The 27,635-nt window shown below is 39.6% G+C and overlaps 1 protein-coding gene across 3 annotated transcripts in view; it reads right to left on the bottom strand.

Moving 5' to 3' along the window:
* The window catches only part of stard4 (StAR related lipid transfer domain containing 4), a 47,130-nt gene extending 20,076 nt beyond the window's left edge, over positions 1-27,054 (bottom strand). Inside the window, exons 1-5 of one of the 3 annotated variants that reach the window (XM_087998689.1) lie at positions 26,985-27,054; positions 26,611-26,683; positions 11,507-11,613; positions 9,483-9,532; positions 2,180-2,306 (exon numbers count right to left, since the gene is read on the bottom strand). In XM_087998689.1, the coding sequence (XP_087854815.1) occupies positions 2,180-2,306; positions 9,483-9,532; positions 11,507-11,611 (282 nt within the window). In that variant the 5' untranslated portion in view covers positions 11,612-11,613; positions 26,611-26,683; positions 26,985-27,054. Of the gene's footprint in view, positions 1-2,179; positions 2,307-9,482; positions 9,533-11,506; positions 11,614-26,610; positions 26,684-26,969 lie in introns of all 3 variants that reach the window. The other 2 variants (XM_087998693.1, XM_087998683.1) reach the window with 2 other exon arrangements.
* Positions 27,055-27,635: the final 581 nt, after the last annotated feature.

The following is a 27,635-nucleotide window of genomic DNA, read 5'->3' as shown; positions in this document are numbered from 1 at the left end:
GCGCATGATTACAATGACACCTCTGAATTTGGAAGGCCCAGTGCCTGCTCTACTCCAGGAGAAAGTTCCAGCATGCAAGACCTACTTGACTTAGAGCAAAAACATAAATCCACCCAACCAGTTATTTTGGCAGGTATACTCTGGGTAATGTTGTCTGACCAAGGTCATGCTCTCACCTCCTGTACAGTCGCTGGCCCACTACAGGATTACAGGACTCAAAGTACATCATGAAGGGACTTAGCAGAAACAAAATGCAGCAGACATGACAGGGTTGAGCAGTTCATGAAAATGAGATAAACCAATTCTTGGCAGTGCTTCAAGACTCTAATTGTCGGAAACAGTACAGATAACCTGACCAATTATGAGCAAAACTTCCAAGTTACAGAGGCATTCTTTACTTAAATATGGCTTATTTTCAGTTTCTCCCCCCAGAGGTAATATAGAAGTATAGTATATTGTTAATGTGACTAGATTTAAAGGGGATGCTTTATTTATATTACCTGTTAGACATTTATCTTACTTTCATGTCCAACTGTGTATTGTTACTATATTAAATAGAAAAACCTTGCATTTGAGAATCCCCTTCACAATTTCACAAAAGTACATTTCAGCTTGAAGTAAACTCTGACACCAAATTTGCATTTGGCAAAACTTACAAACAGAAAGGACCAGGTGCTGAGGGCGTAATTGTACATTTTGTGTTCCACAGCCCAATGCACAGACTTTCAAAATGTTCCAGGTGCCATATTGGTAAAACTAAGTGACATACACTTACTGTTTCCTGGAAATATGCAAAGTAGACAGACCATGACATCAATCAGTGAGTAACATTGATCTAACATCAGCAATGCCATTCCGAAGCAAAAAGCTTCAAAAAGCATCTCTTTTAACCTTGCAGTTCAACATGCATGATTGAGACTGACAATAAAATGGGGACAAATAAAAGACCTGCAAACAAGAGACACGTCGGGACTTTATTTCTCTCCCTGGCACTGCATGTCAGAAATAGCAAGGGCAGTGGTCGATTCGGAGGTCAAATGCTGCCCGTTGAGACTGGATAACTGGTTTATGTTCTGTGAAGCCACTGCCACTATCCTAGACTGTGCTACAACAATCCCAGTTGTTTGTTAGGAGAATAGGTTGTTGACTTGCTGTGACATACTGTAAGTCCTTTAGTAGAATATAATCTATTGCCACTGTGGCTTGCATGATTTCAGTCTGAACTTCCTGGTCAGCGCATACTTGTGGTGGAAGTGATCGAGGAAGTGATGCCTTCTTGAAGCACATTTGGTGTAGATGGGCCCACAATCTTGTCAGGAAGGGAGTTCCACCATCCAGATAAATTGTGAAATATTACATCAACTTTAAAATCTTTAACTTCTGGTGACAACTCCAGGAATAGCAGTGCTCAATTCCAACGCTATATCTCTGTGAGGCGTAACAATGTTTGCTACAGTTCTTGGTCAGGGTTGCATTGCTTTGGAATACAGGTGAAGGAAAACATGAGGTTCTGCACTATGTTTAAGATTTGGCACTGGAAATAGCAAAGGAAATGGCAGAGATGTCACTGACAGTTTTAAAGGAAACTTCAAAAACCAGGTTGGTTGACTTGGCAGGTATATCTGGTCCATGTTTTTTTTTCAGTTCGGTTCTGAAAGTCAGGTAGTTTGGGGAATTTTACACATTTTTAAAAAATTTTAACTTCTGGTGATGACTTTGGCAAAAACAGGGCTGGATTTCTCATGCACTACCCCAAAGAGTTGTAACATCTTGCAGAGGTAGTCAAGCAACTTTTGGTTTATGAATTAGCAATCCATTAATAATAAACTGAAAGATAAAATCCTGTTGACTACATGAGATAAGTTGCTTCTACCCGAAGATAAAGCTCCTCCATCTAGATCCTGAAAATGTTTATTAGATAAAATTGCAATTTCATTTAGTAGGAAGACAGCCTGTCATCAATTCAAGAAAAAGTGCTTGAAAAGCTAAGAATTTTGAAGAGAAGCATGAAGGAGAAAGAAAGAACATTTGAAACTTATACATTTTTTTTAAAAAAATCTAATGACAATTTGTGATTTTCACTTTGTGCAGGATTTCAGAGTAAAATCTTCTCACAAATGGAGAAGGCAAGTTGCAAAAATATAGGAAATGTTTGTCAGTATTCTATGAATCATCTTACCTGTTCAAATTGCCCAATAATGTCCAAAGATGTCATTAAACTGTCCCAATCTAACCTATATGGGCCCGGGCGAATGTAATCCACTATCCTGTTTGGAAGCTCCTTTACAATTCCTTGAGTTTTGTACCTGGAAATTATATTCAATTGCCTTGTTAGAATCTATGTTGTTTTTACATGAAAATGCAAATCTTTCTCATAAAGAAATGATTATTGTCACAAGAATTATGCTTTAAGCCACGGTAATCCTATTTATCTCACCACAGACTTCTATCTTTTGTAATGTCCTGCATTCGTACTCATAGTTTATTATGCTCCCCCTTAAAATAATGTTAAACTGTGATATTACTGATTTTATGCCTATGCTGAAATCACTTGTATAAATTAAAAGCATGAGTTCCCAGGACAATCACATAGCTTGTGAACCTAAAAATATTCCACTCATTACTCCACTTTTTTTTTTGTTCTGAAAGTCAAAAGCTATTTAGCCACTCAGCTTCATTGCCTTTAATAGCGTATTCAGTACTTTTCTCGTGATCCATAACAAACTGCCTCTGAAAATCCATAAATCAAATGCAGGAGACTTCCTGGACATCTAGCCAATGCTTTGGATGTCCTGTGCAGAAAATACTAGCATATTTGTCCAATTGTCCTCCAAGGGGAGGTGGCTTTTATAGGACTTGAATGAAGCTGGGCCATGTAATTAATGTGTGAATGGTCATTTCCAATTAGTTTTTCTTCAAAGCTGAATAGAATGTCAAATCAAATGCGTTCCTGAAGCTGATTTTGCATTGTGCATCCCTCAATCCCCATCAGAGTATAGGCAGTTCTCCTGTAACACCATAGTTGCGTTCCAGCAAAATCTTGCTTAATAGAAAATTGCTTAATAGAAACAATGGGGCATATGAGAAATGTGAGGATAGGGGCAGACCAGCAAAACATATCACTCTTGGTGGTTCAAAAATCACCCAGAAGTCGAACGCAAAGTATGACACAGCCTGAATGAAGGTTGAAATCATATTTATTAAGGAAACAAAAGCAAATTTAACACAGTACATTTAAAAAATGTAAGAAAGCTGCTCTCTGTACAGTACCTCTCACAGAAAGCTGCTCTGTCAGCAGCTGACATCAGCACATACGCAGAATGGCACAGAGACTTCAGAACAGACATCGGTGTATATGCAGAACAGCGCAAAGACCAGCACCATCAGCAAGTAAGTGCAGACACCAGTCCATGCATAGAGTTGCAAGAACATTGGCACGTGCGTAGAATGGTGCAGAGATTTTAGTCCGCATATCAGTGCATATGCAGAATGCAGAATGAAGAATGCGAACTGATCCCTGCTGGAATCAAGCAATTGCTAACAGAGGTTAGCGTTCTCCAAAATACCATTCCCTAATTCTTCAGCGACATTAAAGCCAAATTGTGCTGCTGAAACGAGTGTTATCCCAGAACTACTCATACTGATCTATTTCATCCTGCAGCCATGTCTCTGGATTAGCTGTTAGCTCATGCTTATTTCTATTTGCACAATTGAATATACAAACAAAGAACAAGAATAGGTCACTTGGCTCTTCAAGCTTGCTGTGCCATTCAGTAAGATCATGGCTAATCTGATTTTAACCTTAACTCTACATGTCTGTAAACCCCTGATAATCTTTCATCCCCTTGGTTATCAAACATTCATCTAGGAATAGGAGTAGACAATTCAGTCCCTCAAGTCTGTTCCACCATTCAATGAGATCAAGATTGACCTGTGGCTTAACTTCATAAACTATCTTTGGCCCATTTCCCTTAATATGTTTGCTTAACAAAAGTTTATCTAGCTTAGATTTAAGTCAAACTATTGTACAGATATTTCTGGGATGCTACTTGTCTCTCCTGTCTAGTGAAGACCGACACAAAACAACTGATGAATTTGTCTGCCATCTTTTCATCCTCTTGTTTTATTGAAATATGTCTCTTATTAAACTTAAAAATATAAGCCATAAGTAATAAGTTAGCCTGGAGCAGTAGAGGAATAAGACAATGCTATTTTCTGGGTCTGTAGACTGGATGAAGCAAAGATTGGCCCAGAGTAGAGTGTTATGCTCTTCTTGTTGGATGTGGGAGTTTAGGGAGAGTTTACGTCTTACTGAGGATTATATCTGCAAAAATTGCCATTGGTTGCAAATCCTATCAGATCAAATGGATCGGCTGGAGGGACAGTAAGAGGCAATGAAGAATTTACAAGACTAAGGGAGTGTGATGGATAGCAGTTATAGGAAGGAAGAAAAGTCACAGATACAGTCACATAAATGGGTTAACTCCAGGAAAGGTAAAACAGGTAGGCATGTAGTGCAGGAGTCTTCTGAGGCTATACCATTTTCAAAATGGTATGCTGTTTTGGAAAATGTAGGGGGTGATGGATTCTCAGGGGAATGTAGAACAAACAGCCAAGTTTCTGATATCGAGACTGGCTCTAATGTAATGAGGGGTATGTTGGGTTTGTGTTAGGGAACTCTCTAGTCCGAGGCACAGACAGACGTTTCTGTGGCCAGCAATAGAAAATCAGAATGGTGTGTTTCCTCCTGGTGCCAGGATTAAGGATGTCTCAGAGAGGGTGCAGAATGTTCTCAAGGGGGAGAGGGACTAGCAGAAGATCATTGTACACATTGGAACCAATAACATAGGAAGGGAAAAGTTTCAGATTCTGAAGGAAGATTCCAGGAAGTTAGGCAGGAATTTAAAAATGAGGTCCTCAAGAGTAGTAAAATCTGGATTATTCCCAATGTTATTAGCTAGTGAGGGTAGGAATAGGAGGATAGAGCAGATGAATGTGTGACTGAGGAGCTGGGGTATGGGAGAAGGATTCACATTTTTGGATCATTGGAATCTCTTCTGGGGTTGAAGTGACCTCTACAAGAAGGATGGATTGTACCTAAATTGGAAGGGGACTAATATACGGGCAGGGAGATTTGCTAGAGCTGCTTGGGAGGATTTAAACTAGTAAGCTTGGGGGGGGTCGGTACCCAGGGAGATAGTGAGAAAAGAGATCAATCTGAGACTGGTACAATTGAGATAAGAGGCAACTCAAACACTCAGGGCAGGCAGGGACAAAGCAGAGAATAATGTAGGACTGATGAATTAAACTGCATTTATTTCAATGCAAGAGGCCTAACAGGGAAGGCAGATGAACTCTGGGCATGGCTAGGAACATGGGACTGGGATATCATAGCAATTACAGAAATGTGGCTCAGGGATGGACAGGACTGGCAGCTTAATGTTCCAGGATACAAATGCAACAGGAAGGACAGAAAGGGAGGCAAGAAAGAAGGGGGAGAGGCATTTTTGGTAAGGGATAACATTACAGCTGCACTGACGGAGGATATTCCTGGAAATACATCCAGGGAAGTTATTTGGGTGGAACTGTGAAATACAAAAGGGATTATCATTTTATTGGGATTGTATTATAGGCCACCTAATAGTCAGAGGGAAATTGAGAAACAAATTTGAAATGAGATTTCAGTTATCTGTAAGAATAACACAGTGGTTATGGTCAGGGATTTTAACTTTCCAAACATGCACTGGGACTGCCATAGGTTTCAGGGTTTAGATGGAGAGGAGTTTGTCAAGTGTGTACAAGACAATTTTCTGATTGAGTATGTGGATGTACCTACTAGAGAAGGTGTAAAATTCGACCTAATCTTGGGAAATAAGGCAGGGCAGGTGACTGAGGTGTCAGTGGGGGAGCACTTTGGGGCCAGTGACCATAACTCTATTAGTTTTAAAATAGTGATAGAAAAGGATAGACCAAATCTAAAAGTTGAAGTTTTAAATTGGACGCAGGCTAATTTTGACCGTATTAGGCAAGAACTTTCAAAAGCTGATTAGGGGCAGATGTTCACAGGTAAAGGGATGGCTAGAAAATGGGAAGACTTCAGAAATGGAATAATAAGAGTCCAGATACAGTATATTCCTGTTAGGGTGAAAAGAAAGGCTGGGAGGTGCAGGGAATGCTGGATGACTAAAGAAATTGAGGGTTTGGCTAAGAAAAAGAATGAAGCAAACATCAGATACAGACAGGATAGATCGAATGAATCCTTAGAACAGTATTAAGGCAGTAGGGGTATACTTAAGAGGGAACGCAGGAGGGCAAAAAGGGGACATGAGACAGCTTTGGCAAATAGGGCTAATGTATTTGAAAAAGCCCTTTGGATTGTCCTTGAGGACAAAAGGTTAACTAGTGAGTGAATAGGGCCCCTCAGGCGGCCTTTGTGTGGAGCCGCAGGAGATGGGGGAAGAAAATAAATGAATATTTTATATCAGTGTTTCCTGTGGAGAAGGACATGGAAGATATAGAATGTGGGGAAATAGATGGTGACATCTTGATAAATGTCCATATTACAGAGGAAGAAGTGCTGGATGTCTTGAAATGCATAAAAGTGGATCAATTCCCAGGACCTGATCAGGTGTACCTAGAACTCTGTGGGAAGCTAGAGAAGTGATTGAAAAGCTAGAGAAGTCTCCATACCTACTTCCCTTAGCAACCATGGATGCGAACCATCCAAACCAGACAACTAAACCATTCTAAGAACAGCCAGCCTTTCCAGTACATTCTATCAATTTTTACTCAATGCACAGCTTCCACCATCACCAAATCTATCAATTTCTTACTCAATCATAGGATATGATGTCACTGGCAAGGCCAGCATTTATTGCACATCCCTAATTGTCCTGACAGAAGTGGTGGCAAGCTGCCTTCTTAAACTGCTGCAGTTCTTGATGCATAGCATCACCCACAATATTGAAGGGAGTTCCAGGATGTTGACACAGTGAAAGAACAATAACACAGTTCCATGTCAAGATGGTGCGTGACTTGGACAGGAACCTGAAAGTGGTAGTGTTCCCATGTACCTGTTCCCCATGTCCTTCTGGGTGGTCAAGGCCACAGGTTTGGAATGTCTTGTTAGAGAAGCCTTGGTGTGTTACTGCAAGGTATATTGTAGATCCTACGTGACTGCTTGGAGTCAAAGGACTGGTCCATTTTCAAGAACTCAACGGCCAACCTAATGAGTATTAGGCTTCATCTATAAATGTGTAGAGGACTGCATGCCAAAGAAATTAATCTGAGTGTTCCCCAAACAGAACCATACAAAAACCAGAAGATCCATTCCCAACTGAAGTCCAGGTCTCAAGCATTCAAGTCAGATGACCCTGACCTATACGGGAAATTTAGATAAAATCTCTGCAAAGCCATCAGAGAAGCCAAGAGTCAAAACCAGATTAAACTAAAGTCCGAGAGTAACCACACGAACACACTGTGGCATAGCTTACATGATATAACGGGCTACAAATTGAAGTGAAGTAGAATCACTGTATCTTTTCCCGGTAAGCTCAATGCATTCTATGGTCACTTTGAACAGATGGTCAGTGAAATGATATTACCCGCCACAACAGCCTCAGGTGCTCCTGTACCCAGCCACAGCCACAGACGTGTCGGATCAGCCTTCATGAAGGTGAACCCACAGAAAGCGACTGGCCAGGATGAAGTCCCCAGCTGTGCACTCCAATTCTGCACAGACCAGGTGATAGGAGTATTTGCAGACATCTTTAATCTCTTCTTACTACAATGTGAGGTTCCCACCTGCCTCAAGAAGACCACTATCACCCCACTGCCAAAGAAAAATCAGGCAATGTGCCTTAATTACTACTGCCTGTTGGCTCTGAAATTCATCATTTTTAAGTGTTTTGAAAGGTTAGTAATGGCACACATCAACGCCAACCTCCCAGACTGCCTTGACCTACTACAATTCGCTTACAATCACAATATGTCCTTGGCAGATGCCATCGCCCTGGCCCTATATTCATCCCTGGAACATCTGGATAACCAGGACACCTATGTCAGAACCCTTACTTATTAACTTTAGCTCCACTTTCAATGCATAATTTCAACAAAACACATCTCCAAACTTTGAGATCTAGGACTCTGCTCCTCCCTCTATAACTGGATCCTCGACTTCCTGACCCACAGACCACAATCAGTAAGAATAGGTTGCAATACCTCCTCCACAATAATCCTCAACACCAGTGCCCCGCAAGATTGTATACTCAGCCCCTTACTATTGTCACGGCTGTGTGGTCAAATTCGGCTCTGCAAATTTGCTGTTGGGACTTTGTAGTGGGTCCAATTTCAAATAGCGATGAAATACAGTACAGGAAAGAGATAGACAGCTTAGTGGCATGGTATAAAGACAACAATCTTTCCCTCAATGTCAGTAAATTGAAGGAGCTTGTCACTAACTTCAGGAAGTGGAATGGAGGATACATTCCTGTCCGTATCAATGGTGCTGAGGTGGAAGTGGTCGAGATTCTCATGTTCCGATAAGTAAGTATCACTTGCAATCTATGCTGATACATCCATGTCAATGCTACAATCAAGAAAGCACACCAATGCTTCTTCCTCAGAAGGCTAAGGAAATTCAACATGTCCATAATGAGTGCAGTGATTAGAACCAGGTGGATCTCATTGACTATGTGATCCTTTTTAGCGTCAATCAGAAAGGCCTGGCTGACCAATATAAATAGAGGATTCAGAAATGTCTTTGTAGAAGGAACTGATGCTGAGTTAGCTGTACTGTGCATAATAAAGGGTGTCTTGATGGTGGGATACCAGCCTCTGTGCATTTCTTTCAGTGGCGACAAGAGAGAGATTAATGATGTAACCATGCAGAAGCGTCTACTAGCTGAAGCCCAACTGGACTTCAAATCACGACATTCATGCTTGTGCCATTTCTCCACAAAATAACCACAATGCTACCATTTCTTTCTACTTTATCTCCTCTGTAACTTCCTTCAGTATTTTGGAGTGTTTACAAGCATGATCTGGTTTTTAAATTAAAACATTTCTTTGAATATTTATCTCTGGCAATGGCTCTTCCATTTCTTTTAAAGTTCCAATATTTCATCTTTATCTATAAAAACTAATGCAAAATATTATTTAGCCATCTCTCACATTTTCTCCATCTCAGGATGTCTTTTATCATCTCAAAATGATCCCACCTCTTTATAAGAATCTTTTTATTTATTAACTCACATTTACAATTGTTACCATATTTCACAGGTATTTCATTGGCTGCAATGCAGTTTGGGAAATCCCAAACTTGTGAAAGGTACTATGTTAATGAAAGTCTCCCTCATACTTGCTATTTCTCTTTATTTGGCCTGCCAAACTCATTTAATATATTTTCTAAATCTCTTTTTGCTCTCTCTTTACATTTTATATTTTTTAACATTTTTCCTGACAATACTTTTAAAAATACTTACAAATATCCTCCAAATTCTTCTGAAGGTTTCCTCCAAACAATTACGTCTTTCTATGAAGTCAAGAAGTGAATCAGTCATATTGTGAACTAAAATATCAAAAATATATCATTCGCTAATGAAGCAGCAGCTCTCAGAATGCTCCAGAATTGCTAAACCATCACTTGTAAATTAAAAGGGAATACAAAGAAGCAAAAGAGGGTAATGTTTTCCAAATTATGGGTAACACAACAAGAATTCAAACCAAGGAGCACAAATAAATTAAAAATGTTGTTATCTCCCTTCTGAGGGAGGTCTCAAATGGGCGGGGTAGCACAGAAAGGCCGAAACCTACAACACTGTGTAATTGAGCAAAATGATAAATATGAATGTATAGAAAGAAAGACTTGCCTTTACATCTCCCTTTCACAACTACCAGACATCCCAAAGTATTTTACACTTGATAAAGTACTTTCAAAGTGTAATCAATGTGATAATGTAGGATTTGCAGCAATTTACATACAGCAAAATCCCACAAACAGCAATATGACCACAACCTGATGACATGCTTTCTGTGATGTTGCTTGAGGGATGCATATAATTCAGGACACAGGGATAACTCACCTAACCTCCTTCAAAATAGTGTTATAGGGTCTTTTATATCCACATAAGAGAACAGATGGGACCTCATTTCAACACCTTATCTGAAAAATGAGGCCAGAGTGTCATCTTAAAGTTCCTGAGTATCTACTGAACCCAGAACCTTCTGACTCAGAAGACTTGAGCTGATACATGCAATGTGTATGTACTAATTATTCCTGTTCCTTGGGCAGAAAGAGATATAATTCACAAACATTTGCATGAACTAGCTTCACTGTCATACTTGATGATAGAAAGCAGAGAAATCTCTGCCAATATATTTCAGAAGCAAGAATAAAGAACTTAAATATTCCACAAATGCTAAAGCTATCAACAAGTAAAGAAAAGAGGAAAATTTTGGGTGGCACAGTGGTTAGCACTGCTGCCTCGCAGCGCCAGATACCCAGGTTCAATTCCCACCTCAGGCGACTGACTATGTGGAGTTTACACATTCTCCCAGTGTCTGCGTGGGTTTCCTCCGGGTGCTCCGGTTTCCTCCCACAGTCCAAAAATGTGCAGGTTAGGTGAATTGGCCATACTAAATTGCCCGTAGTATTAGGTGCAAGGGTAAATGTAGGGGAATGGGTCTGGGTGGGTTGCGCTTCGGCGGGTCAGTGTGGACTTGTTGGGCCGAAGGGCCTGTTTCCACACTGTAAGTAATCTAAAATTAAGTTTCTGGGATTTAAAATTAGATGAACAAGTTAACACAAATTTGGTTTTATAATGTATAAAGAGAAGGATTAAACACAAAGGTTATGATCAAAGTTTACCATACAATTTGTTGTCAAGGCCGTATCTGAGGTATGCATGAAATTTGCAGTTTCCCATTATAGGAGAAACATAACATTCTTTGTGAAAGTGCAACTCACATTTACCAAGATGATTCTTAGGGGAACTCAGTTATGAGAAATGGCAAGATAAACAAAGACTTTATTCTCAAACTGAAAAGCTTAACATTAAATTTGACAGATATTCAAAATTCTAAATAGTCTATATAATTAAATAATTTCCATTGATAGCTAAACTAAATCTTGAGGAAATGATCTTTGTTAACCAATGTTAGCAAATTGGTCAGAAAAAAAGTTACAATACACCACTTTCCTGGTATGAATGGAGCCATAAGATCTACTGTCAAGTCATTGAATGCTTTGGTAAGGCATTGTCAGTAGAGCTGGATCATGACTATAGGAGGCAAGAGCAAGATCTATCATTGAGTCCCCCAAACCATACAAACTTTCCCATCCTCACACAGGCACATAGGCAAATGCTATCTTTGTAAAAATGGAATGAAACACATCAGTAAGAGTTAGAAACAGCAAAGGCCTCAAATCTGAAAAGAGAGTAAAATATTTGAGACATAATACATGTTATAATAATATCTATTACTGATCAGTGCAGGACAAACTTACTGTTTTCTTTCCAACTCTCCATTCACTGTCTCCACTGCAGTAATAGTTAATTAGAGTGCTTTCAACTTCTTCGGCCAATCTTTGTGAATCGAGTAAAGTTTCCATTTCTAGTAAAATGCAAAATTAAAAAAATAAATCAGACAATTTCCACTGAAAGGCTGAACATTTTTAGCTAAATTTTTAGATGATATTTGTGAGGTGTGTTATTGTAAAGTGTCAAACACAGCCCAAACTCTCAACTCACTTACAGAACACTGACAACTACTGTATATCGAACACTAGTTAGACAGATGTAACTATGAATAAGCAGTGGGAAAACTTTGGCTGTGGAGATTATCACTGTCTCCCTATTATGATGGGCAATTCCCTAACCCCAATTTTCATTCCCATCTCATCCCAGCAAACCACCACTGGATGTCCCAAGCCATCTTAAAACCAGAGAGGACAAAGGCTCCATGTTATCAGAAGAACTCTTTTCCCCTTATCCTGCAACTGTTTTTTATTCGCTCATGGTATGTGTGCATTGGTGCTGCCCATGCCTGGTTGCCTTTGCAAAGATGGTAGTAAGGTACCTTTTTCAATAACTGCAATCCACATGCTAATGGTAGATCCACAATGCCATGAGGGAGGGAATTCCAAGATTTTGGCCCAGTGACGCAGAAGGAACAGTAATATATTTCCAAGTCAGGAAGGCAAGTGTCTTGGAGGCGGACATGCAGGTGATGGTGTTTCCACAAATTTGCAGTTTTTGTCTCCTTAGATGATAGTAATTGTGGGTTAAGAAAGAGCTCTCTAAGGAGCTTTGGTGAATTTCTGCAGTGCATCTTGTAGATAGTACATATTTGCTCCTACTGAGTGTTGGTTGTGGAGAGAATGAATATTTATGGATGTGATGCTAATCAAGCAGGATTGTGTGTCCTAGATGGTGTCAAGCTTCTTGACTGTTGTTGGAGCTGCATTCATAAAGGCAAGTGAGGAACATAATATCACACTCCTGACTTGCGGCTTGTAAATGGTGGATTGGTTCTGGAGAGTCAGGAGGTGGGTAACGCATTGAGGATTCTTAGCCTCTAACCTGCTCTTCTTGTCATTATATTTACATGCTAGTCTAGTTATGTTTCTAGGAGAATGTGAGGACTGCAAATGCTGAAGGTCAGAGTCAAAAGAGTCCTGATGAAGGGCTTATGTCCGAAACGTTGATTCTCCTGCTCCTCGGATGCTGCCTGACTGGCTGTGCTTTTTCAGCACCGCACTCGTGTTTAGTTTTATGTTCTATATATGGAAAGTGGTGGAGGACCCAGAAAACAGTGCTAAATGTCTTTATGTGCCCTATAAAAGTGAATTTTAGTAGCCCCTTCTTGCTAACGTCTTGGTCTCAGTCATGGCCTTCAGTGGAAGACATGATGCAATCTGAGAGACACTAATGCTCCTATAAAAAGGTCTCTCACAGCAGCAATGGAATATTCTGCACTTAGTCCACTAATGTTCCCTGTTGATTACAGAAATTTCTGACATTTTCCAAAATAAAATAGGTTTACTATACAAAGGAAACATACCACAACAACCACAGCTTAAGATCCTTTTCAGAATATTGCCATGATTAATATAAATGTTGCTGACAATTTTACAGAAAAATCTTGTAAATTTCACAGCAATTTTATCTTCCCATGAATAGAATGGAGAGAAGTTAGAATTAATTGGACAATATGTTCCACTGCACGTGATTATGCTGATTTGAGTTGATCTCTGTACTTTATAATCACAGGATCAACCACAATCCAAGAAAAAGAGTCATTTGGTTTGGAGTGAGATTCAGAAGCTCTGCCCAAAAAGACTATAAATTTTATAGTTTTCTGCCTCTCAAAAACTAATCTGTAAATTCAGCCTTCAATTAATCCGCCACCTGAGAAATAAGCTATTTTTTGTCGCATAATTTCTCATCCTGAAAACATCCAACTCCAAAAGCAATATTCTAAAATGTTACTTAATGCAAAAATTACTTGACATATTTTAATACAAGATTTTGATGTTTTAAACCATAAGACATAGCAGCAGAAGTAGGCTATTCGGTCCACCAGGTCTGCTCCACAATTAAATAAAATCATGAGATATCTGAAAATCCTCAACTCCATTTCCCTGCCTTTATTCGCTTACTGATTAAAAATATATATTCTCAGCATTGAATATACTTAACGACCCTTACTGACAATCCTCCGCAGTAAAGAATTCCACAAATTCATTACCCTCTGAGACAAGAAATCATCTTCATCTTGGTCTTAAATGGGTGACTCCTTCCTTTGAGATTATGCCCTCTGATCTTAGACTCTCCCACAAGGGGAAACATCTATTTGGGAGACTTTCCATATCCACCTTGGCAAGCCCCCAGAGAATCTTGTATGTTTCAATAAAGTCACTTCTCATTCTTCCAAATTCCAATGACCACAAGGCCAACATACTTAATCTCTCATCATAAGAAAATCCCTGATGCCAATGATCAGCTTAGTGAATTTTCTCTGGATTGCATCCATGGCTTGTGTATTTTTTCTTAGATAGGAGACTAAAACTGTTCACACTATTCCAGATATGGTATGACTACTGCCTTCCAAGGTTTCAACAAGACTTCCATATTTAATGTTCCATTCCCTTTGAAATAAAGACCATTTGCCTTTTGTGATTCATACACGAGGATCTCAAATCCTCTTGTAAAGCAGCTATTCGTAATCTTTTTTCCATCTGAATAATATTCAGCTATTCTATTCTTCCTCCCAAAAACCATAATGTCACATTTTCCTACATTACATTCCATGTGGCAAGATTTTTGCCAATTTTAATGTCTTGTTATTTAGCAGAACAAATATTTGAAATATAATTTAAAATTAAGCAATAAATCGGATCTCACAAACTTCAGAATTGTACATCAAATTATTTTTCAAGGATGGAAATTATTATCTATTTACCTACTCGAGACTGGTAAAACATACAAGCAAAAATGTTTTAAGTTAATATTAAATTAATATTAGATCACAAGCAGCTTAGTATCACAGACATTGAATATATTGTCCCTACATTCAGAGTTTGTTATTAAACTAATCATTTCAGTATCAAGGAAATGTTTCTCCCAGGAGTATCTGTGATTTTCCAAAATACAGTAAGTTTACCATGAGTACAAAGGAAAGCATAACACAAACAACTACGCTCAAGCTTCTTTTTGGAACAATATCATGATTATATTAAAATTTTCAAACAAATATACAGAAAATCAGCTCCCTTGAGCTGGTGGAAGTAATTTTCAAATGTGGAGCAATAAGAATTAAATTGGAGATGATGGTTAGATCCAAATAATGATGTAAATTTCAGTTAATTTCTGGGAAACTAGGATAAAGGACCATACTTTTTCTGTACTCTACCTTTTCACCTGATCCCCAGTGATCAGATTATCAGGCTAGATTCAAACAAATCCTGTTTGCTTACGTGGAGGTTGAACTCTCACAGGCACCAGTGATGCTTTTGGTGAGCTGATCACAGTCTGTAACTGCAATCAGGAACAAGCTACAAATAACATTATCCACCTCTTAATCGAAGGAATAACAATGACTGAAGGGACAATTTCCTAGAAAGTAGAAAGTCTGATTTTGCAGATTGAACTAGCTGAAAAAAGGTATCAGCCATCATGGTTTTGCAATAATTTGAGGTATAGCAATTATTTTGAATTGGAAGAGCACAGACGTTCCAATAGTAAAAATTATGGAGCAGTTCTTTCCTTCAATTTAGAACTTTTACCATAGCACATTCAAAAATAATTATAAAGAAGGGGAAGTTCATATACTACACAAATTTGACCTTTGGAAAACTGATGTTAAAACCTCACTTCTTTCCATTAGCTTCTCAGTCATCATGACAGCATGTGTCAAGGTTCCAGCAAGAATGTCAACATTACCCATATATTCTAAAAACAACTACCACTACTTGGTGTCCTCTTATCCTCAGTTATAATGTTTCAGCTTCCTTTCATGTCATTCATGTGCAGTCAATTGCCTGTAAAAGATGCAGCTCTGAAAAATCCCAGTATTCAGTTTAACTTTTATTTCTTTACTTGTTCCATTATATATTCCTTGCTTTGCATCTTCATCCCTTTAGTCGTTTAATATTTCCTGGACTGCAATTTATCCAGACTGCCTTAATTCTTTCTTATCTCTCCTTCTTTCCATACTTCTGTACTTGCTAATAAACTGTTAAATCTTTAACCACTCCAGTTCTGCTGGAAGATAATTGACATGATCCCTAACTCTTGATCAATATAGGTTATCATTGACCTGCTGAATCCAGCCAGCATTTTTACTTTCATTTTGAAATATTCTGATATCCTTTTCTCAACCTATTTTTGAAAAGTGGGTGAACAAGGGGGGCTATGATAGAACGAGGGAGGACCTGGCTAAAGTAGACTAGAAACAGAGACTTTATGGCATGACAGTTGACGAGGAGTGGAGGACCTTCAAATGAATTTTACTGAGCACTTTGAATAATTTCAGTGAGAAGGACAGATCGTAAGAGGAGGGGTAATCTGCCATGCGTGTCTAAGGAAATAAGGTAGGCTATCAAAATGGCCAAAAAACAGCAGGAATCTAGAAGATTGGTAAAACTTTAAAAGTCAACAGAAAGCCACAAAAAGAGCTTTAAAGAAAAGTAAGCTAGAGTATGAGAAAAAAAACTAGCACAAAATATAAAGGCAGATAGCAAAAGTTTCTATAAATATACAAAGTGAAGAAGAGTGGCTAAAGTAAATGTTGGTCCTTTAGAGGATGAGAAGGGGCAGTTAGTTATGGGATACGATGAAATGGTGGAGGCATTGAACAGGTACTTTGCATCGGTCTTCACAGTGGAGGATACTAACAACATGCCAGTAAGTTACGAAGAGATGAAGGTACGTGAGGACCTGGAAACAATTAATATTACGGAAGAGTTAGTGCTGGATTAGCTAATGGAGCTAAGGATAGATAAGTATCCTGGCCCTGATGGAATGCATCCCCGGGTACTAAAAGAGATGGTGGGAGAAATAACAGGTGGACTGGCAGTAATTTTCCAAAGTTCGCTGGACTCTGGGGCAGTCCCTGCAGATTGGAAATTAGCAAATGTGAGACCACTGTTTAAAAAGGAAAGTAGACAAAAGGCAGGGAATTATAGACCAGTGAACTTAACCTCTGTAGTGAGGAAGATACTGGAGTCTATTATCAAGGAAGAAATAGCAAGAAATCTCAAAATAAATTGTCCCATTGTACAGAGGCAGCATGGGTTCATGAAGGGCAGGTCATGCTTCACAAATCTTTTGGAATTCTATGAAGACATTTCAAGCAAGGTGGGAAATGGGGAACCAGTGGATGTAGTGAACCTGGATTTTCAAAAGGCCTTTGACAAAGTGCTGCACATGAGGCTACTGCATAAAATAAGGATGCATGGTGTTAGGGGTGGAGTATTAGCGTGGATAGAGGATTGGTTGACTGACAGGAAGCAAAGAGTGGGGATAAATGAATGCTATTCTGGTGGGCAATCAGTGACGAGATGTGTGACTCAGGGATCGGTGTTAGGACCACAATTATTTACAATTTATATAGATGATTTGGAGTTGGGGACTACATGTACAGTGTCAAAATTTGCCGATGACACTAAGATGAGTGGCAGCGCAAAGTGTGCAAAGGATTGTGAAACTTTGCAGAGGAACAGAGATACATTGAATGAGTGGGCAAAGATTTGGCAGATGCAATACAATGTTAGTAAATGTGAAGTCATACATTTTGTTAGGAGTAACAGCAAAATAGATTATTACTTGAATGGTAAAAAGTTGCAGCATGCTGAATTGCAGAGGGACCTGGGTGTCTTTGTGCATGGATCGCAGAAGGTTGGTCTGCAGGTACAACAGGTAATTAGGAAGGCAAATGGAATTTTGTCCTTCATTGCTAAAAGAGCTGAGTTTAAAAGCCGGGAGGTAATGTTACAGCTGTACAAGGTGCAAGTGAGGCCACACTAGAGTACTGTGTGCAGATTTGGTCTCCTTACTTAAGAAAGGATGTACTGGTACTGGAGGCATTGCAGAGGAGGTTCATTAAGTTGATTCTGGAGTTGAGGGGGTTGGCTTATGAGGAGAGGCTGAGTAGATTGGGACTATATTCATTGGAATTCAGAAGAATGAGGGGGGATCTTATAGAAACATATAAAATTACGAAGGGAATCGATAAAATTGAAATAGATATGATGTTTCCACTGGTAGATGAGACCAGGACAAAAGGACATGGCCTCAAGATTAGAGGAAGCAGGTTTCGAACTGAAATGAGAAGGAACTTCTTCACCCAGAGGGTTGTTAGTCTATGGAATTCCTTGCCCAGGGAAGTAGTTGACACCAATTCAGTAATCACTTATAAAACTAAGGTAGATACGCTTTGAAAAATAAAGGAATTAAGGGATATGGTGAAAATGTGTGTAAGTGGAGCTGAGTCCACGAAAAGATTAGCTATGATCTTATTGAGTGGCAGACCAGGCTCAAAGGGCCTACTCCTGCTCCTAGTTCTTATATTCTTATGTTCTAAAGTAAACTGCAGAAGCAGAAATGAAATATGAAATGAGGGAATTGGTTGTTAGCTTTAAACAATGGGAGAATAGTATGTCCTATAAGGAAAAAGGAATTCAAGAAGCTATCAGTGCATTGCTATAATAATAACTACTTTAAATGAATAATAAACCATTCAGGAAGACAACGCAAATTTAATAGGAAATCAAGCACATACCAGCCATGATGAGGATGCAAAAAAAATTTAATGCTGTGTAGTGGTTTATGACAAATAGTTTCAGATATTTTGTGAACATAATATGAAATAAGGATATTCATTATCTATGCAGTAATAATAACTTTAATTTATATTGCGCTTTTAGCATCCTACCTCATTGAATAGCATGTTAAAACATGCAGTAGGGTAAACAAATATTTGTTTGAAAAGTGTTAAGAAACAAACAGAAAATTCTGGAGAAACTCAGCAAGTCTGGCAACATCTGTGGAGATAGAAACAGAGTTCACATCTTAAATCTGGTATGACTTCTTCAGAACTTTAAAATCATTCTGGACTGTGTGATGATTGAGCAGCACTTTGGGTCAGGTAATGGGCATCCAAGTGAATAAAACAAGCCAAAAGTGAAGAATGGTGGGAAATGGGAGGGTAGCAGTAATCATGCTGACATTATTGAGTCTGCTGATGAAAACACGAATGAGGTAGTAGCAAGGTTGACAGCATTGTTGCAGAACCACGTGGACATCATCATTAAGTCTGTAGTTCAGTTCATGGGGGTCAGGTTTGAAAGCTAGTTAAGGAAAGAAATTACTGGCAAGGGTGTCAATCATATTATGGAGGTAAAAGAAGATGGCTTTGGACTCCTTAATGTTAATCCAGAGGAAATGTTGATGAAAAGTTTTCATGCTGCAGAAGCAAAATTACACAAATAGCATGGAGAGTTGAGAAAGATGATGGGGAGTTGGGAGTCATCTGAAGATAAGTGAAAACCAAAAAGTATAATTGAAAAGAAACTGTAGTCAGTTAGAAAATACATCAGGTCTTGAAGATCAGCAAACACAGACTCAAGGAATGGGTTTTTTTTTTATTGGGACAAGATGACAAGGAACCAAAACACAATTATTGCATCAATCTAAAATGAAAATAGATGTTGGAAATACTTAGGCAGTATTTGTGGAGAGAGAAATAGAAAGTGGTTACATTTTCAGGAAAGGCAAAGGATACAATACGTTTGGCTGGGGCAAGGTCAAAAGCAAGATCAGTTTCTAAAGGGTGGAAGAGAAGAAAAGACTGAATAACAGAAAACTGAGACAAACATGTTCAAGGGGAATAGTGATGAGGCAAGAAAATAAATAAAGAAAGGAAATATTTGCCTCCCATGCAACTAGCCATCATTTTGCAGCATTTTTGCCACTCAAGATTGATCTCACATTTTCCTAAGGTTATGATTCCTGCCGGTGGTACTACTGGATAAGTCAGATGGTGACCTTTAAGCGGCAATTGGATAGGTGCTTAAGCTAGGACAAATGTTCAGCACAACATCGTGGGCCGAAGGGCCTGTTCTGTGCTGTATTGTTCTATGTTCTATGTTCTATCCCATTCTGAAACCTGGCATGACATATACGTTTTTTTGTTTAGTTATTTAATGGTCGGTGACTGAAACATAATCACAGTGGGTTGCAGATTTTCTTTAACAATAGAGCACAAGTTTATTATACAAACGAAGAAATAAAATAAACAAAACAACCTACAAATATATACAAATTACATGATTTCAAAACTCACAGAAAAATAAAGTTTCAAATGTTCCTCAACATGATCCATTACAGACTCAAGCCCAGAAAAATTAAACACTGTCTCAACTTTGCAGGGTTTTACTTAACTGATACCTGAAAATTTCCTTGCCATGGTCAAATCTGCCAACATTAACTTTTTACAGGTCTGACAGCCTAAACTTTCTCAGTTCTAAAAACACAAAGACTTCTTATTCTCCTGATTTGAAAGTGTCACAAACTGAACCCTTCAGCTGATTTAGATTTTATTGTCACATACTCAAGTACAGTTCAGAATACAGTGAAAAGTGTATAATGTCACCACACACAGTGCCATCTTGGTATAAAGGCAACCTAGGGCCAAAAAACATAGCTACAAAGTAGTAAAAGACAGAAACAAAGTTAACAGGTTAAGCATTACATCATAGAAAATAAATAATGTGGTAGTTAACATTAAAGTTCTTCTTAATAGAAACTAGAAAAATAAAGAAATAGAACTAAAAGTTCAAAGTCTTGAGCACTTTGCTGTAATGAGACCACAATCTCCTCTGCTTAGTTCGCACTCTGGGAGACCTCAGCTGCCTGTTCTTGACACCGCCACCACAGATACAGGGGGAGGGCTCCCTCACCGCTCGCTTTTCCCATGCTGCGCTCAACTCTGATCAACAAAGTCCATGCTCTGGACCTGACAAAGCCACAATGCCATCGCCACTGCTGCTACCGCTGAAGCTGCCGCTTCCAATCTCCTCTGGCTGCCTCTGGAACTAGGTGGCTTGTTCCCTGAACTGCCCTAAATCCTACTTCTCAGAGAGAAACTAAACTTACTTCTAAAATTTCTAAAGTCTTCTGAATGCAATTTTAAAAAATGCTCAAATTGGATTTTTACAAAGAGCTAAGAGCCTTGCAATGTTACCCTACCTATTGTAAACACAAAAATATAAAGGCGCCTCCATTAACATCAAAAGGGTCCAGAATCACTTCTCTCTGACAAAATGTTGGATTTAAAACATTATTTCAGAGGGACTCTCTGACCTGCTTTCTGTTCAAAGAAAACATTTCACGAAGTAACCAACATCCGCCTGAGTATATTTAAAATCCGAATTCCAAAAATAAAAGTTATAAATACATATTATACACTTTTCATCACAATACATACATTTTCCCCTTTCAGTGTTTTGAAGGGATCACTCCTCCTTAATTCCCTAGTTCACATTTCAGTCACCTGAAAGACAAGTCTCCATCTGTGTGGCTCGCTGCCATGCAAATGCAGAAGATGCAACACCTGTCCTTTTACCTACTCTCTCTTCACTATCTAAGGTCCCAAACACTCCCTCGAGGTCAAATAGCAATTTATGTTTACTTTTTTTAATTTAGTCTGCAGTATCCGCTGCTCACAATTGGGAGAGATCAAACGTAGGCTGATGGAGGGCGCAGATAGAAATGTAATAGTGGTAGGAAACAGTATAATTAGGGGAATGGACACTGAATAGCATTCCTGATGAAGGACTTATGCCCGAAACGTCAATTCTCCTGCTCCTCGGATGCTGCCTGACCTGCTGTGCTTTTTCCAGCAACACAGTCTCGAGAGGGGAAATAAGGATTACAAAGCAAGAGGATATGGTAGTAATACAGAGAGCTATTTGGCTAAAGGACAAGAAGGGACAGAGTATAAAAACACAGGATGACAACAGTAAATATGGTGAAAAGGACAAAAAATGTAAAACAAAACAGAATTTATATCTCTTTACTTCAATGTATTTTCAATTCAGAACAAATTAAATGAATTAACAGCACCAATACAAATGAATAGGTATAATCATAGAGAGCTGTGGGGGCAGAGTCTTTGTGTACACTTCAGGCAGAGATAGATTCTTGATAAGTTAGGGAATCAAGGGTGATGGGACAAGGGCAGGATATGGATGTGAGGAATGTCAGATCAGTAATTATCCTATTGAATGGAGGCATTGGCTCGAGGGGCTGAATGGCTTACTCCTATTCCTATTTCTTATGGTCCTATCTTACAACCATTATGGAGCCCTGGATACAAAATTATCAAAGCTGGGAACCAAATATTCTGGTATTTAAGACTTTTCAAAAGAACTGGCAGGAAGGAGAGGATGCTGTAATAGTATTGTTGGTACTGCATAGAATAAAATGGCAGCAAAAACTATTTGGATCAGAAGACATAGAATCCAGAGAGGAAATAACAAGGGGAAGAAGACAATGGAAGGAATAGTCTATAGGCTGTCTAATAGTACCTATACGATGGGACAGAGAATAAATCAGAAGATAGAAGAACATGTTAGATAGGCATTATAATAATCATGGTTAACTTTAATTTACAGGTAGATTGGGATAATCAGATTGGCAGAGGTAGCCATGAGGAAGGGTTCAGAGAATGTATTTGAGACAGTTACCTGGAACAATAAGTTTTGAATCCAACCAAAAATCAGTCTGTTTTGGATTTGGTGATATATAATGAGGTAGTATAATAAATATCTCAAGAGTAAAAGATCCTGAGGATACAGTGACCATAACATTGTAGAATTTAGCACTCAGTTTGAGAGGGGAGAACTTGGTTAGAAATAACTGTACCAAGCTTAAATCAACATATTTGTAAAGGAAAGCGCATAGAGCTAGCTGGGGTGGACTGGAAAAGGAGTTTAGCAACAAAGGCAGTTGAGGAACAATGGCAGGCATTTAGGAAAACAATTCATGTCTTACAACAAAGGTATATCCCAGTAAGAAAGAAACGTTCTAGGAACTAGATAAGGCAACTATTAACCAGGGAAGTGAAGGATATCATCAAATTGACAGAAAAAAAAAGGTATGATATGGCAAAAATTAGTGGTGAGCTAGAGGATGGGAAAATTTTTAAAACAAAAACAAAAGATGACCAAAAACAATTAAGAAGGAGGAGATAAACTTTGAGGGGAAACATGCAAGCGATATAAGAAAACAGCAAGAGCTTCTGTAAGTATATATAAGGAAGAGAGAAGCCAATGTGAACTTTGGCTGTCTTAGAGAACAAAGTTTAGGAATTAAAGAATGGGAAACTATGAAATGGCAGAAGACCTGAATAAACACTTCACATCAAAGTCTACAGTAGCATTCCAAAATGACCAAATAATCAAGGGGTAAAGGCAAGTGGAAATAAATAGAATAACTATCATTAGAAAAAAACTGCTAGGGAAACTAATGGCACGAATGATTGAGAAGTCATCTAGACCTGATGGGATGTATCCTAGGTCATTAAAGGAAGTATCTACAAAGATAATGGTGCACTAGTAGTAATGCTCCAAGAATCCACTATTATTTATAAATACATTAATAACTTTGATGGAGAGTGATTGTAATATAGCCAGGTTTGAGGATGGTGAAGCAAAATAATGAAGGCGAGGATTACCTCAGATTACAACAGGATCTGGACCAGATGGGCCAATGGGCTGAGAAGTGGCAGATGGAGTTTAATTCAGATAAATGTGAGGTGCTGCATTTTGGGAAAGCAAATCTTAGCAGGACTTATACATTTAATGGTAAGGTCCTAGGGAGTGTTGTTGAACAAAGAGACCTTGGAGTGCAGGTTCACAGCTCCTTGAAAGTGGAGTCACAGGAAGATAGGTTAGTGAAGAAGGCGTTTGGTATGCTTTCCTTTATTGGTCAGAGTATTGAGTACAGGAGTTGGGAGGTCATGTTGCGGCTGTACAGGACATTGGTTAGGCCACTGTTGGAATATTGCATGCAATTCTGGTCTCCTTCCTATCGGAAAGATGCTGTGAAACTTGAAAGGGTTTAGAAAAGATTTACAAGGATGTTGCCAGGGTTGGAGGATTTGAGTTATAGGGAGAAGCTGAACAGGCTGGGACTGTTTTCCCTGGAGCATCGGAGGCTGAGGGGTGACCTGTTAGAGGTTTACAAAATTATGAGGGGCATAGATAGGGTAAATAGGTAAAGTCTTTTCTCTGGGGTCGGGGAGTCCAGAACGAGAGGGCATAGGTTTAGGTTGAAAGGGAAAGATATAAAAGAGACCTAAGGGGCAACATTTTCACACAGAGGGCGGTACATGTATGGAATGAGCTGCCAGAGGAAGTGGTGGAGGCTGGTACAATTGCAACATTTAAGAGGCATTTGGATGGGTATATAAAACAGAAAGGTTTGGAGGGATATGACCCAGGTGCTGACAGGTGGGACTAGATTGGGTTGGGATATCTGGTCGGCATGGACAGGTGGGACTGAAGGGTCTGTTTCCATGCTGTACATCTCTATGACTCTATGACTCTAAGTAGTGAGGATAACACAGAGTCTGCAGAGAAATATGGACAGGTTAAGAAAGTGAATGAATTAATGTATGATGATTTATTATCACTTGTACTCTGCAATGACTCTAAACAGTAAAATATAGTGAAATGCTTCAACTATATGGGTGGCACGGTGGCTCAGTGGTTAGCACTGCTGCCTCGCAGCACCAGGGTCCTGGGTTCTATTCCTGCCTGTCTGTGTGGAATTTGCACATTCTACCCATGTCTGCGTGGGTTTCCTCCCACAATCCAAAGACGTGAAGATCAGGTGAATTGGCCATGCTAAATTGCCCGTAGTGTTAGGTGCATTAGTCAGGGGTAAATGTAGGGGAATAGGTCTGGGTGGGTTGCTCTTCGGAGGGTCGGTGTGGACTTGTTGGGCTGAAGGACCTGTTTCCACACTGTAGGAAATCTTATCTATTGCCACAATCCAGCACAATTTTGAATAGTTGAAGAATAGTTGAAAAAGAGTCCATTTTCATTTTGCTGCCTCACCCGTGGGTCCTGAGCCAGCTAACCACAACCCTTATTTTGCCACCCCTCCACCACCTTCACTGGACCCAATGTTGGAGTCACCACTCTTCAAGCGCCATCGTTTTGTCACTGGCTTCACCTCACCAACAGGCCCCTAATGTCGTGTCTTGGTTTCAGGCCTACCGAAACCAAAAGCTGTTGTCACTGCCTCACTGATAACCAGGAGTCCCCATTCCAGGCCTACTGCAACCAGGAGTCCCCGCCTCCGCTGCTAGCACCACTGCCTGGTCCACACCTGTGGGTTGCTCCAGGCATTCCATACCACCACTACGTCACTCTGGGCCTACCATAACCAGGAGTCCTTGGCTCTGCTTCTAGGTTAGGCTGCCACTCCAGTCACCCTCCTCTGCAATGTCACTTTCTCCACTGCCATTGACAGAAGAAGAAGAAGAAAAGAAAAAAGTAAAAGAAAAAAGAAAGAAGACAAAATGGGTAAGAAAAGAAGGAAGATGCATCCGGTCTGGAGCGGATGGGCGCAGGAGCCCGAATGCTGCCTACCTCTCTGGCACCTCCAACTTGCCTACTTTGTTGGAATATCCAAGTGGGCAAAACCTTGGAATGAGATGGAATATAATGTGGGAAAAATGTGAGTTTATGCACCTTAGCAGAAAGAATAGAGGATCTAAATATTATTTAAATGGAGAAAGACTGCAGAAAGCTATAGAACAGAGGGATATGAATACTTGCCTTTATATCAAAGAGAATGGAGAATAAAAATAAAGAGTTTGTGTGAGAACTATATAAGACACTAATTGGATCACGGCTGGAATACTGTGAAAAGTAATAATAATTAAAGGAACAATATATTGGCATTGCAGGCAGAGAAGATTCATTTAGCTGATCTTATGAAGAGATGTTGAGTAGACCGGATTTCTATTCATTCGAATTTAAAAGAATGAGAGGAGACCTTAATGAAGCATTCAAGACTTTTAAGGGGGTCTTCAAGGTAGATGCAGTAGTTTGTTTCCTCTTGTGGAAGAGTCTAGGATCATAGGACATAATCTCAGAATAAGGGGTGATACATTTAAGACAGATAAAGAGGAACTTCTCTCAGGCGGTAGTGAATCTGTAGAATTCTTTACTGCAGACGGATAGCGAGGCTGTGTCATTTAGTATATGCAAGGCCAAAACGGACAGATTTTTAATCAGTAAGGGAATCAAGGGTTATATGTAAAAAGTATGACAGTGGAGTTGAGGATTATGAGATCAGCAATGATCTCACTGGATGTCAGAGCCGACCGGATGGGCTGAATGAACTATTTACTCTTACATCTTATGGTTTTCTCGGTGATTAGTTTGCCAAACGCTTCTATTCAGTTTTCAAGCATGACCTCAAGCTTCTGTTGCCTGTCATTTTAAAATCTCCACCTTGCTTTCACACTAAGAGTTCTGTTATTAATCTGCAGCACTGTTCCACTGAAACTCTCAGTCGGAAAAAGGAAGTTCATCTTTCGATCAAGTGGTTTTCCGCCTTCTGGGCAAAAACAACGTGGCAAGTTGTCCATGCACTTTAAACACATTTTTTTTTGTTTTCTTGCCTTTGCGCGATTCAGTTTTTATCTAATTTTCGTTGTCAGACAGCAGCATACCGGCACAAGGTTTATATTTTCTTTTCGTGTCCCATCACAGTTTTCTTCGTCCTGTAAGACAGACTCTCTATCATTCAATCCCCTGACTTCCATCGTATCACAAACTCTCCTTTTGTCTCTCCCACTCCGACACAAAACCTATTACATCTCTAGTTCAGTTCCGATGAACTGTCATCGATCTGAATTGTTAACTCGGTTTCTCCCTTTCTATTCAGTACTCTCCTGGGTATTTCCACAATGTTCTATAATTGTTTCGTTTACGGACGCAGCATTCTGCTTCTCGAGCGCAACAACCTCACTGTTTACCCCCTGCATATCACCAGATCCTTAAAAGTCACTTTGAACTGGTAACAATACCTTTTTTAACAGTAGACGCGAAGCAGTCAAGATCACCAAATGTTGTTGAGAGAGAATGACACGAGCCGTTTACCTACAAAACAAATCAGTCCGATATCAGTCAGCGCTACAAATGCCTGTATTCAAAAAAAAATCACACAACTGACAAGAATCCAGAAGGATCTCTACACGGTAACACCACCATCACTTGGTACAGGCACCATCACCGGACACTAGCACTGGGTACCACCAACATCAACACCATACTGCCACCTTCGCTCTTTACCAAGATCAAAGGCCTTTGCAAAGCCGTATTATATCATTCACACACTTCTCGGTACTAGAGACCAAACATCAAACGTCTGTTCACCCTCACTCACCGTTCATTCACTTGCCTGAAAGTCTCTACATGTTGCTCGAGCCGTTCCCGGTCTGTGTTGGATTGACGGCTCTCACATTCAATCAGAAGCGGTCATTCTGCCTGCAGGTGACGCCATATTGTCAGATACCAATAGGTATGAGACAGAGGCGGGGCTTGACTTTGCCCACAGCCATTTTCAGGAGGGAGGTACCACGTGACACCTGCGCCACGAGACGTACACGAATAAGGCGGGGCTAAATTGAGTTTGCCTCGAGGCCTCTACACCGCGATCATCAGGCGCAGCGCGAGTTGATTGGCCATTAGGCGGTCGGATGGTTTGTACTGGTATCTGTTGATGCGTCTGTCACATGAGAACATGTGGGTAGTTAATGTGACAGATGAGACAATGTTTTTGAATATCCGTTGAGCTGACTCTGCTTAAAAGAGTTTTTTTTCGGAATATTTCTAACTGAGTTAACCTATTCAATATTTCTTCATAGAGTTTTATAGCATGGAACGAGGCCCTTCAGTCAGTTGTGTTTTTTAAAAGATATCAAGCACCTACTTAGCCAAGGCCTATTCTGCAATAACCTCGGATATTTTCTACTAATCTATTCAGATATGTTATTGCATACCTTTGGAGAAGATAGGTCTTGAACTGGTCTCCTAGCTCAGGTTTAAGGGA

This window comes from Chiloscyllium plagiosum, unplaced genomic scaffold (assembly GCF_037043375.1).
Source record: "Chiloscyllium plagiosum isolate Xiang-an unplaced genomic scaffold, Cpla_swu_hap1 HiC_scaffold_2, whole genome shotgun sequence".
Lineage (NCBI taxonomy): Eukaryota > Metazoa > Chordata > Chondrichthyes > Orectolobiformes > Hemiscylliidae > Chiloscyllium > Chiloscyllium plagiosum.
The sequence above is the reverse complement of the archived record's forward strand: the minus strand, read 5'-3'. Positions and strand labels throughout refer to the sequence as shown.